Genomic DNA, 13,989 nt, shown 5'->3' on the forward strand with positions numbered 1-13,989 from the left:
AAAGTCCTCTGCAGACTCACAAAACACATGTAATAATACCTAGTGCAGGGTGATCACAGGCCAGCGGGTAGAAAGTCTTTGAATCCAGTGGCAGTGGAAGAACGGGTCTCCACCAGCTGGAGGAGTGGCTCCTCCAACTCCAAGGACCTGGCTGCCATCAGCTGATCTCCATGTTTCTTGTCAACAGAAAGACGAAGCAGAGAGGGTCTGTGTGCCTGCCCTCCAGTAAGCTATTTATCTCCTTCACACCTCCAAATGAGTCATCAAGTCGTGACCTGATTGGCAGGCTAGATTCTACCCCTTTGCAAGTTGACAGATTATGCAACTACCACCAGGGGCGTAAACATAGGGACAATTGTGAAGATGGAATAGGAACCCGTAGGATTTCCTTCTGTCATGCATAAGGTGGCTATGGATGGGAACCAGTGGTGGGTTTCAGCTGGTTCACACTGGTTAAGAAGAACCCATACCTAGTTTTGTATCGAGTTTGGTGAACTGGTTGTTAAAGTGGCATTTGTATCAGGGTTCTCTCTAAAGTGGGAGGCTGGAATGGGCAGCCAACGAATGTGAAAATCACAAATTTCGATTCCTTATTTATTTATTTATTTTTAATGTTCATCTGCAGAAGAACATATAAAAATAGATGGAACTTTGCTTGCAGTATTTATTTATTCATTTCATAAAACTTGCTATACTTTTGATGAAATATATTTTTATTCCCTTGTGTGTGTTAATTCAGTAAACAAACATGTACATAAAGAGAAAAAGTGTCAACTAACCAGAGATGGCCATGCTGTCATTCTTTTCAGCTTTGTGTTATGCCTCCAATTACCGTGAGTGAATTATGCAAGTCCTGAAGTGTTCAAAGAGCTAAAAATATTCTCTGAACAAGTGCTAGAAATTCAGCAGAAACAGAAAGGACTTTTTGAAAGATGAACATAATATATGGTCAGAGAAGTGAAATTACATAATAGTTTCTAATATATCAAACATGATAACTATTACCTAATTGAACTACCTCTAAAGGAATGGGATCCTATTACTACAGAGAAAAATGGGTAAGGGTAAATCACATAGGCCATGATACTTATATAAAAGTGAAGAATATTAACAGTGAGGATGCCAGTCAAGAAGGAATATGGAAATATTTTTAACAGTTGTGTTGTTTTTTGTCGGGCATTATTTAATAATTTTTCAATAATATTTTAAAACTCTTATAAGCCAGTTTTGTACCTCTTTTATTGTTCTTATTTATGTATTAATTGTGTGAAATAATAAACTACCTTTCAGTATATCTTTTTTTAAATTCTTAAAATGAGCAGCAAACAGTTAAATTATTTGAATCCCACCACTGGTCAGAACTGACTCATTGACACCTAAAAGCAACTACAATAGCAAACAGGCTTCCCTGGAGGGCCATCCTGCAGTGCATCAAAGGAGCTCTCAGAGAAATGGGAAGAAGATGCTCATTACCAGCAGGAACCGAGAGTGGAACGCATCCTCTGGACCCACGATCTCTTCACAGTGAATATCCTGGATCTGTAGACAGCTATTCCATCAGAGGAGCAGTGGTCGAACCAGGATCCAGGGCATGAAACAGGGTGATGGAGCCAGTTAAGATGAATACTTTCGTTCAGGAGACTCTTTTTTGCAGAGTGTGTATGTGGGGGTGGGGGTGGAGGTGGGGGGCACTTAATTTAGGGAGTTCACAAAACTTGAGCAGAATGCCTTCAAGTTGAGGTTTACAGAAGAGTGGTATGTCCCTTTGGGCATTTGTTAGCTGACCTGAAACTTCAACATGCCTTGTTAAACAACTTCCCTGAGAATTTCTCACTTGGGTTACAACTTGCTAATTTCCTTAATAAACCCTTTAATCATGAATTCTGTCTATGAGTTTCTGTGTAGCCCTTGCAATGGATATTAGAATCCAAAGAGGTAAAACATATAACATTAAAATTAAGTAATACAATACAGTCTTCACAGTACATTGTATCAGATATATAATATCAATATACCCACTCCTTATCTGTGGATTAGGTTAGGTTCCAAAATGTCAGGTCATTTGCAAATCAGCAATATTGGAGGGTCAGGTTGTCCTCCCTGAGCCGTTGATCACTTCCTGTTTGGTGCCATTAGTACGATGGGTCCTCATCATCCCTTTCTCACCCATCATCCCTTTCTCACCGTGCCTTACTTAGTAGCACACAGGGTTGGGAGTGGCGGCAATGGTAGTGATCGGTGTTGCCTGCCCATCGCTGCTTCCCACCACCCGCCCTGAGTGGGACCAACACCTGTCCTCTGCCTTCTTGATTCATGTTGCTCCAGAGGACCCCTTCCCTACTCCCACTGAACTCCTCTCTACCCAGTCTTACCCTGCACCCCAGCCACACTGTGTTGTCCTGACATCACCCCACACCCTCCGTGACCAAACCAAGATGTCACCAACAAATGGGAGAATATGTCTCAAAGTAAGTTGGCCATCCTCCCTCATGTGGCCTGGCTGTCAATGGGCCTCTGATACATCATTTGTAGTTACCCCGGGAAGGTTCTCAGGATCTGATGGGCTGGACTATGAGAGGCACCATCTGAGAATGTTTCAAATGCAAAATGTCAGGTAACAAGCCCATCAACAGGTGAAGAGTAGATGTATGTCTTATCCCTGATGGTGTTAAGGATAATCATTTAGTCAAGGAGGTTTCTTCCAGGTTTCTCTATACAGTTAATGGAAGTGTATCAGTCAGGAATGTTGTGATAGGAATTTCTATGTTGAATTTTTTTCAGGATGACTTTTGGATTATTGGAGCACTTGCAATAATCAGATGTGGAATCTCTTTGGAGCATCATCTCTGTGGCCGTGTAGAGTCAAATGCAATAGATTTTAAGTGCTTTATATTTAGTTATCTCTCACAAAGTAATCCATTTCTTTCTTTCTATATTTATCCTGATAGTGAGAGGATTCTCTAAAGGAACCTAGAAGAATTAGAAAATTAGCAATAGGAGGACAATAAATGGGAGAAATAAATCTGCATGAAACTCATTAGATTAATTCTGCCAGTGAGTAGAAATGCTCAACAAATTTCTGGAAAAGATAGGCTGGGCAAAGAAGAGGGATCCCAACAGAGGCAGTAGAGCTGCCTCTTATATTTTTATAACACAGGGTGAAAGCGCTCACTAATCTTCCTGGTAACATGTCAACAAACGCCAATCCATGAACTGACAGCAGTTTCCCAGTTGAAGGTGAGTCAATATTGCTTAACATCTTTCTACGGTGAGTGGTACTACATTCTTTAACAATAACATATTGTGACTGCATATATCTCTGTGACAATAAATGAGATGAGATGGCAGTTCCTTCCGACAGTATTAAAGGCCATGCAAATGTATTCAGTTGGGAATTCTCCCATCAGCAGACTATTTTGTCCAATGAAAATAAAGCACTGGACAGGAGGCAGTAATGTAACAAACACAGAAATAGGTAAAAAGGGCAGTTTATAAACATTCAAGTATTTTAGAAACAAATGGGATCACTAAGAAAAACCTGCATAATATAAAACAAAATGTTATGAGGCTGGGTCTTTGGCTGTAGGGTCCTTAAGATTTAAATTTAATGTGTTCTCTCTCTCTATGTCTGTATGTGTGCAAATACAGCAAACATTTCAAGATTTTGTCAAGTCTTGACTCCTTTGGAATTGGAGTTTCTAAGTATTAGTAAGGGGGGAAAATGAAGGTGGCAATAAATTTCTATACAGGGTTTTAATGAAGTTCTGAAAATTATTGCCAATCATAATTCTTGGTCTCATTATTTCAAATGTGACTGTAGCTCATGTTGAAAAGTTTTGTTCGCATTTTCCCATGGACTGTTCAGCAGTCTTATCTAAAGGCACCCCTGCACACTAAAGCTAACGTTGTCCTCAGATCTGAGAGAAAAATTGTTCACCCAAAGCATTTTTCCACTTTTAGAAGCCATAAAATGCAACCTTCTCCTTTTAAAGATGAGAAGTGCAGTGTGATAAAATATTAACATATTGGATATAATAAAATAGGATGTGTAGTGAGCTAGGTAAACCATATTTAAAAAGATAGAAATAATACATATTTGGAGGTATATTTCTTAATTTCCTAATCTTCAAGTACCTCATTTCTTCTTCATAAAACCCTGTACAGTATGAATTTTCTCATTTTATAGATGTGAAAACTAAGGATTAATGAGGTGAAATCACTCATCCAGGTTTATGCAACCAGGGAGAAACTAAGCCAGAGTTTTTAGCTGAACCTTTGTTACCAAACATTCTTTTTTATATGCTATGCTGAAATGACAATTTTCATTCTGTATAATTTTTTTCTCTAACAAAAAGTTTATGATCTTTCTCATTAGCTTATTGATATTAGTTCTACAAAACTTACTTGCAAAATAAATGTCTGAAAATGGATTCTCTAAAGAAGTATATATATATCAAGACAATGGCCACACACAACTCTAGGAAGAAGCAGGCAATCTCAAGTCCAGGCATTTTCTAAATTTGTGGGGTTTTGTATTAAGCTGGAGACCTCCTGACTCACATAGCTGTGGGGACTATGATCAATTGGTAGATTATAGGCTTGTGGCTATAATGGAGGATGAATTTAAGGTCAGCAGGTCAGGCTTGTGGCTGCAGGGGCAATGAGTCAAAGGTCAGCATGGCTGTGATAACTCCCATGATCGATAGACAATATGGCAGGCTACTGGGTCAAGTTCAAACAACAGAGGTTGAGAAATCAGATGCGGGATCCAGACTCAGCAGAAACGAAACAAGGTTTCCGCAGTGTCCACTTACATTGTAAGCAGGTAATACCACCCTTAACACAAGGCAATTAATTTCACCAGGGCTGTGACTAGTGTTAAGGTGTTGCATTCCATCCCAATCATATCCCACTGCGGCAGTTTACAAGTGACTGGCTGTGATTACATTATGTTAGGTCAGGTCATAAGGGATTACTATGTTTTGACTACCAAACCACTGATAATCCTGGCCGGCTGAAACGGACAGAAAAATTCAAACATTGCAGGGGAAAAAAGTTTCTTTCCCCCTTCATTCACTTCTTAGACACTTCCCTTAAGAAGATTGTCTCTTTAAATCTTTATTTTTTAGAATTTGTTAGACATATTCTTCAGCAAAAATTTTCAGGATTATATAAAACCCTCTCCTCTTAAATATTTTTATAAAAGACACCACTCCCTAACAAAAACTATTGCAGGAACATGGGCATGGGAGAATGGGATGCGGATACTGCAGTGGCTGTGGGAAAAGGAGCTACTTCAAAAGGAAGAGCGCTTTATGCCAAATCCGCATGTGCCCAGATGTAAGGAACAGGCATATGGTACCGCAATTAAGGGACAGCTTTCATAGTGGAATCCAAACTGCAAACTAAGATTCACCCATGCTTGTAAGTGCTTGATTTTATGCAGAACTTGATTTGATAAAGGGGTCTGCAGATTGGTCAATCAAAAGAAAAAGCTGAGGATGTGATTATTGGAGAGAAGAGATGTTGGAAATTACAGCATTAACTAATTATTTATAACCTAGTCAATCATTCAATAAACATAGGGACACGTTAAAGTTTGCCACGGACGAAGGAAGACCAACGAAGAAACCGATGCGTTGAATGGGGGTGCGGTTGCACATTTAATGTTGACAAGAGAACTAACTCATCCGCTTGGAGGGAGTGCAGCCAGAAGGTTCATCAGAGGCCAGGAGGTAAAACTTCATCTCATGTACTCTGGACAAGTTATGGGGAGAGACCTGTGCCTGGACGAGGACATCATGCTTAGCACAGTACAGGGGAGTGAGAAAGAGGAAGACCCTTGACGAGATGGAAGCAGGCTATGAGTCAGACTGACTAGACTGCACATAACCGCAAGTCTTGAGCCTAGGCCCCCGGGCACCCATGTCTTCCTGCTTCCTTAAATAACTTCCGACCAGCCGGCCTATGCAGGAAGCTGGGAAACCTACCGAGAGTTGAGTGATTCCATGAAGAGAGCTGAGCCATCCTAGCTCTGACCGTACTGGACTAGCCAACCCCAGCTGACCTGGTAGCTAACTGTAGACGCATGTACAATCCCAGACAAGATCAGATGAACTATCTTGCTGACCCAGACCCTCGCAAGAACAAATGCTTATTGTGGTTGGAAGGGGTGCCAGCCAACCCCCTACACATCCCCCTCTACTAATCACCAGTTCAATAGGCACAATTGTACAGTTGAGATATATAAATATTATATTAAAGTCATAGAGAGAATGAGAAATAGAAGAGATATTGAAATAATGGAGTCAGACACATTTCATGGTAGCAATGCTCACCTCAGCCCCGCTTGGTGGTCCACGTGGAGAGAGGGGGAAGGGAAGGAGGATGAGGGGAAAGGGCACAGGGGAGCGAGGATGGGAGAGGAGAAGGGGAACCAATGAGAGGCCCAGGAGGGAGCCTGAGAGAGAGCTCTTTACTGCCAATGCAGGCCTATATCAGGATAGCAGACTAACTTTGGATGTCACTGAGCAGGTTTGACCTGTTCTCTGTATCTCCATAAAAATCGTTATCATTAGGGTGTAGACCTCACCTACAGGAACCAAGCTAATGGTAGAAAGCCTTTAGGGAGAAGTAGCCCATGGTCTTTAACAGCAGGGAGTGGCCCTACCTGTCTGGCAACTGACTGCCTTCCAGGAGGATGTCTCTAAGCATTTGACCTCCCACCATATGCTGGCAAAAAGCCCCTAATGTTTGGCACATCTTTGGGGGAGACAAAGCTGGGGAAAAGTCTCTTTATAATCCCACAGCTTACTTAAAGTGACTGGTTTTAGGACTGGTTTTATACAGGAAAAGCAAACTGATGCCTATACTTATAGAAGAACAGATGATATCTGAGCGTCCCAAGTACGCAATTTCGCCAACATTTGCTATCTTGTAACAGATTCTTATAAATTCTCAAAAACACTTTAAAAATCGCATTCCACATCATATATTTGGAATAGTGCCTACATGAATTTTTATCTTTGAATTATACTCTACCTCATGAACATAAAATTTATGTAGTTTTCAAATGCATTCTAAGTTGCTTGGAGAGGCTGTTTTAGAAACAATAGCAATAGACTGTCCTTTTAAAAAATTATAAAATGCTAACAAGAAAAATTATTTAATGGATTCCTCATGAATTTTCCATTATAATTATATTAAAATAGATTATTTCAACAAATATTTGGGATAGAGTGAATATTTCAAAGTGATTGATATACTGTCTCTTTAATGAGCTCCCATACTTATAGAACACTTTAGTTAATTAACTTTAAATTCCTTTCACTAATTAACAAAACTCATTTCTAAACCAAAACTGTCCTAAAATTAACATGTTTTAGTACATGAAGAGCTATCTTCGTTATATATGCTAAAATGTTTTTTAATAAAATATGTGTATATACATATGTCTATAGAACTCTAGTGACATGTACAGGAGAACAATATAGCAGTTGGCTTCCTTAAAGATTAACAGCATCAGAAACCCTATATAGCAGTAGCTCTCAATCTGTGGACCACGACCGCTTTGGGGTCAAACGACCCTTTCTCAGGGGTCACCTGATTTATAACAGTAGCAAAATGACAGTTATGAAGTAGCAACGAAAATAATTTTATGGGGTGGTGGGAGCAGTGTCACCACAACATGTGGAACTGTATTAAAGGGTCGCGGCATTAGGAAGGCTGAGAAGGCACTGCTCTATAGGATTGTTATGAGTCAGAATTCCTTTGATGACAAAGGGCTTTTTTTGTTTTTATAAGATATCGCATATAATTATGTGATCATGTACCTATAGCTCATAGTGACTGTGTAGGAGGGTAGACGTGCCCTATAGAGTATCCCAGCATCTTACTATTTATGGAAGGAGACCGCCACATCTTCACCGTTACAGCTGTTAAATCCCAACCATTAACCTTCTGCTTTGCAGCAGAGTACTTTCACATCTGTATCATGAGGGTTTCTATATAAATACAAAATGTGCCTTCAAAAAGAGCCTGGGAAAATTCCATTATCTTTTGGAATTTTTAACATTTAAATGTCTAAATATTTTCAGAATGTTTGAAAGCATAAAATATACACGATTGACACAAAAAGGGGCTTCAACAAGTTCATGGGAAATGGAACTGAAAGTTCTGCACAGCTTGTGTTGAACTCCAATAATTTGGGAACATTTTACCAACCAAGGACTGATTGCTTAAGGTTTCCTTTTATAGCAAATCTGAAAAGCAGGTCATTGTTGCTTATTATTATGAGTATTTGCTAACTGGGGAAAAAAAGTTTTCTTATTTAAAATTATATTCCGCCCTTAAATGTCATACATCATGAGTACTTTTCCCTACAACACCATTGTCCTAGTGGAGAATCCCAACAAAAATTGTCATGGTTATAAAGTTGCTACTGCTCCTCCCCCCCGCCCCCCCCCATAATTCATGTGATATAACATTCTAATACATATCATCTCATTACTTTATGAAAATATCACAAATTGGTGAAATGAAGAAAAGAAAATGTGTGGAAATGAATTAAGAGTTGCTGTTGTCATCAGTTGCTTAGAGGCTACTCTGACTCATGGGAGCCCAGGTGCTGCAGAATAGAATGCTCCCTCCGTCCAGGACACGGCCGAGGCTGGGAGGGACCTTCGGGAAGCAGATTGTCAGGTTGGTCTTGTAAAGATCAGCTTTCACTGTCCTTCTATATTATCAGCATGCTCCCTGGTGGTATAGTGGTGACGCGTTAGCCTGTGATTCTCAGTCAGCTGTTCAAAGACACCAGCTTCTCCTTGGGAGAAAGACAAGGGCTTTCTACACTCATAAAGAGTTACAGTCTTTGAAACCCGCAGGGGCAGTTAGACCCCAATCTACAGTGTCACTATCAGTTGGCATCAACTAGATGGCAGTGATTTGGTTTTTGTTTTTCTTTTTTTGGGGGGTGGTGAAATATAAAATTTCCCATTCAGTTGGACTTGAATTATTTTTGTATGTCTAACATTGTAACTAAGAATTTTTTGGTTGGTGGTTCAAACCCACCAGCCATTCCTTGGGAGAAAGAAGAGGCTGTCTTTGTAAAGATCTAGCTTTGGAATCTCCTGGCAGCAGTTCTGTTCATCTATGTAACATCCCTTGAGTCAGATCAGACGTGATGACAGTCGGTTTTGGGTGGTGTACCATGATAAAGCACGCAGCTCCATAAACCAGCAGTCAGCACCTGTAAAGCTTGCGGCCTAGAAATCCTGTCAGACACGTTCACACTGCCATATGGGGGAAGGGGGGCTACTGAGTTCAAAATAGACTAAACGCCCTTCAAAAGAACAATAGCATACTAACCTGCTGCTTTGGAAGAAAGCAAACTAATTTTTCATTGATGTTCTTTTACTCCACCCTTGTCATGAAAGTCATATAGAAAATATATAGAACTATTCTTTATACTCAATGAGGAAAACCTATTCTAAAGTCAGATGCGATTACCGTGAAAGAGAACTTTCTAAGTGTGAAGTTCATTTAGGGAAATGCCATGTGTTTTATGATTTAGTATCTCAGAAAAGGAGGCAGACATTTGATGACATGGATTGACACAGAGGCTGCATCGATGGGCCCAGACAGAAGAACAATTGTGAGGACAGGGCAGTATTTCTTTCTGTAATTTGTGGGGTCACAAGACTTGAAGACATCTAACTACAATAACAACATCTCAAAATAACTATAACAGAATATTAAATATAGTAACCACATTTCATTTTTTCAAGATAAATGGTGGTATTCATATAGCTCTCTTCTATATGGTGCAAGGCTATATGGATTTTTTCTCCCTTTGATTATTTGTTTTGCCCATCTTTGTCAGTAAATGTGCATAATTGTTATAATAAAGTCAACAGAAATTGAATGGGCACTATTTTCTGTGTCTTTGTGTCTCACTTTATAATAATAAAGGACATATTAAATAGCTATGTTATATACCCAACCCCTAGGGAGACATTTAAATAAAAGATACAAATAAAATAGATTGCACCTAGAATAGAAAGAAGGAATAAAAAAAATCCTCAACTGAAGAATTAATCAATAAATTGCTTTTTTTAAAGGATCCTCTAGTTTCAACTTAGCCTAAGAAATATAACTTTATAGCCCTTATTCTCATTGAACTAATTCTAGTCAGTTGATGTATGAGAATAGTCTCATTGGATAAAATATAATTATATATGTCCCAATAGGTAAACTAGGCGCAAGTATTAGCAAAATAGTCTATTTTGAGAAATGTTCTATATCTGTTATGATGTCTAATTATCCATTAACAAGAGTAGGAGCATGTACACCCCTGATAACTGCTATCGGTGGAAAAAACTACCCTACTGCTGTTACTGTGTCCCAGTAGAAAATCTGGGATCATTTACTTAATTCTTTATGAAATTCATCTATAATCTCACTTACTTAGGGGCTCTTACAAATACAAGAGGGCTTCAAAAAGTTATTGGAAAGTTATATTATCTTTTTATTCTATTTTTCTGTGAACTTTTGACCAGCACTGTAGGCTGCTAGCTACAAGATCAACTGTTCAAAACCACCAGTCACTCTGTGGGATAAAGTTGAGGTTTTCTACCCTGTAAAAAGTTTCAGTCTGTGAAACCCACAGACTTAGTTCTACCTTATTCTACAGGGTTGCTTTGGCTCAGAACCCATTCGATGGCAGTGAATGTGTGAACTTTTGAAGCCCCTTAGTCTAAAGAGGAGTCTCAGGGTGCAGTGGTTAAACAGCCAGGTAAGCTTTCTTCGTGGTTCAAACCCACCACCTGCTACACAGAAGAAAGATGTGGCCATCTATTGGGAAACCTTCTCAGGCAGTTCTACCCTGTCCTACAGAATTTCTATGACTCAAAATCAACTCGATGGCAATGCAGTTTATTTTTTTCTGGTCATAAAATTAATTTAGGTAATTCTGATTTTAGAAATAATTGCTTTTAATGGACACCAGGAAGATAAATATATGGTTCTAATACTGTTACTAATCCTGTTCCTGCTTTTGATTAATCAACCTTTTGACCTTTTCAATTTGATTAATTGACCTTTTAACTAGTGCTTGTTGTTAGGTTCTGTCAGCTTGGTTTCCATTCACGAGGACCCTGTGGACAACAGGAGGAAAGGCAGCCCGGATGGACACCAGGCTCACAATAGTTACTCCTGAGTCCATCGTTCCAGCCACTGTGTCCACGCCTCTCATTGAGGGTCTTCCTCATTTTTGACCCTCCTTGTGACATCGCTAAACTCCGAGAGATGCATTCTTTCCATTCTTGCATCTTGGGAGCCTTCCAGCTGTACTTAATCCCACATAGATTTGTTTACTCGTCTGACCACCTGTGGGAATTCCAATATTCTTTGCCAGCACCATCATTCCTGTATCAAATTTCTCGGGTCTTTTGCATCCATGGTCCAGCTTTCACATGCATATATGAGGCAATTTTAAACACCATGGCTTCAAGGGCACCGTAGTTATCAAAGTGAAAAGTAACTAGAGGGCTGATTTTTATGTGTGGTATTAGAGTCCACTGTAGTCACTGAATCATGACGAATCTTTTCTATCCTGAAATATTCCAACTGTGTCCTTGTTGTTATTGTGTGCCATTGAGTTTATTCTGACTCAGAGTGGCCCAACGGGCAGAGTAGAAGTGACTGTGGTGTGTCTGGATGTAAATCTATATGGGAGCACATTTCTAGGTCTTTTCTCTTGCTGAACTGCTGGTGGGTTTGAACTGTGGACCTTTGGGTTAGCAGTGGAGTGCTTAAACATTGCTACCCTCACGTGGTTTTAAATAGGAGTAATATCTGTGATAGTTGTGGCACCCACAAGAAGATATTGTAGAGACTAGCCTATCAATTAGGTCACAGCCTGATGGTTCCTCCTCAAAAGGAGGTTCCTGGGAACCTTCCCCTCTCTTTGGCTTCACCTTCCTGCTATCGAGTCAGTTGGAGACCTGCCAGAGCCCTGTGATGCTTCCACTGCCATTGGATCCACTAGACATTGCATGCAATGCGTGACTCTAAAGAGGGATTTATGGACTCGTATTGGATTTGTGGACTAGTATCAGGCTTATGGACTTAAGTTGGACTGGACTGGGATATTTGTTTGATATATAATTACTCCTTAGAACAAAGTTCTTTCTTATACATATATGAGGGCCTCTGGATTTGTTTCTCTAGTCAACCCAGCCTAAGACAATATCTATAATCCACAAAGAATCACTGTAGAATAGCAGTTTTAGGAGATATGTATTACATTCTCAAGTTTAAAAGTTACACAGCTTTTGAAATAAATGCCACGTTTAAGCACTAAACCCCAAGCCACTGAGGTACCAAAGCCTTCACTTGTCCTGTTTCACCATGATTATTGAGCAACTCTCCTCGAGCTTCGGCTACATGCAGCACCATTTGCTAGATGCTTACGACACACAAATCATCCCTGCCTTTAAAGGACTTGCAATCTGCTCATGGAGAGGAGACACCTATCTAAAGAACCAGGCGTCAGCACAACAGGGCCTATCAGAGTTGTGAGAAGAAAAGGAAGGCAAGTCCCTGTTGGGACAGATCACTGAAGAGGTCAATGATAGAGGATGCCACAGTTCACACTGCATCACGTGACTGCACCAGGCCACCTGTCCAGAATACAACTGATGGCGGAAAGCATTGCGTGTGCAGAAACAAACCGCCGGCTAGGCAAGTCGCATAGCTTGTCAACTATAACCCTGCAAGCCTCCTTACCTGTGGGGCATCCTCAGCTGGTCCAGCTGGTCTGCCTTCACTCCTAGGAGCCTCAAACACGCTCCTCAGCTCCTCCAGGGCAATAGAGAACCTTTCAATCCTGCGCCGACTCCGAACGGAATCTTCCTTCAGCACCTCCAGCGGGCCACCTCCCCGGGGATTGTCCCTCTTGTCCTCCTCGGGGCCTTTCTCTGAGAGGGAACTCGGCACCTCTTCCACCCTGCAGGGCTGACTTGGGGGATCGGGAGATGCAGGGGCAGATACCCTCTCGCCTTCAGGTCCCAGCAGTTTGTTTTCTTGTGGTTGGAAGAGCCTGCAACGGCTGCCTCCAGGACAACATTCGCTCTTCTGGTAATCGCTGGATTCCCATTTCTGTCTCAGGAGGTTGAGGGAGCCCCTCTGCATGGGGAAGACAGGCGGCTCCAGGTGGTCCTGTAACGTCAAAGTCCTATCATGAAAATATACTCAGGTGTGTGAGTCGCTTTCAAAACCCCAGGTTGAGGAATACCAGCAGTGTCTCCGTGTTGACATCTAGAGTTAGGAAAATCATTCGAAGGTCTGAGTTGTACAGCCAGAGGCATTTTTAAATAATCAGAAGTGAGGAAAACACCATGCTCTTTCCTTTTCTTATGGGGAAAATCGGCCAACAATTAATTCAATGTAAAAAATGGATCATGTTCAATCATAGAAAGCCAATTTAACCAATTTAAAGGAAAAACAAGTAATTTCTGGCTAGTCACAGCTCAAGTGTTTCTTTGAACTAGTTTCTGCACAAGTCTTACTGAGGTAACTGGCTAACAAGGCAAACATTTGGAAAATAAACTTATATGCAATTTATGAAAATAACTTATTAAACGTCTTTGAATGTCTACATGATCACAAAGAGTTAGTTGTCATTATAATTCCCACTTGATGAGTGTTAAGAAGTAGAGGAACTTGCACAGCTTCTGGATGCTGGAGCCTGGATTTAGCATGCATCTGGGCAAAGCTCTGCGATCTGCCCTGTGGAAACGCCTGCTGGAGTTGGCTCTCTTTAGATCAGTGTCTTCAAGCACAAGTGCCCCACGTGTGCCTCATTGTGAACTGATGGGAATTTCACCTTGTTTTCAAGTTTTGTGGTGAATAGGAAAAGAACCATCAAAACCAAAATATACTTTTACCAGAGACACACAGACACACAAATCACAGACACTGAGGGTCATA

At 40.5% G+C, this 13,989-nt stretch overlaps 1 protein-coding gene across 1 annotated transcript in view; it reads right to left on the reverse strand.

Annotated features, from left to right (window-relative positions):
• The window catches only part of LOC123522572, a 218,066-nt gene extending 204,302 nt beyond the window's left edge, over positions 1-13,764 (reverse strand). Inside the window, exons 1-2 of the mRNA XM_045298002.1 lie at positions 13,696-13,764; positions 12,787-13,218 (exon numbers count right to left, since the gene is read on the reverse strand). Coding sequence (XP_045153937.1) covers positions 12,787-13,218; positions 13,696-13,764 — 501 coding nt within the window. The remainder of the gene's footprint in view (positions 1-12,786; positions 13,219-13,695) is intronic.
• Between the last annotated feature and the right edge of the window lie 225 nt (positions 13,765-13,989).

Source organism: Echinops telfairi, unplaced genomic scaffold, assembly GCF_000313985.2.
Source record: "Echinops telfairi isolate 266 unplaced genomic scaffold, ASM31398v2 ScPeMD7_4;HRSCAF=17, whole genome shotgun sequence".
Classification (NCBI taxonomy): Eukaryota; Metazoa; Chordata; class Mammalia; order Afrosoricida; family Tenrecidae; genus Echinops; species Echinops telfairi.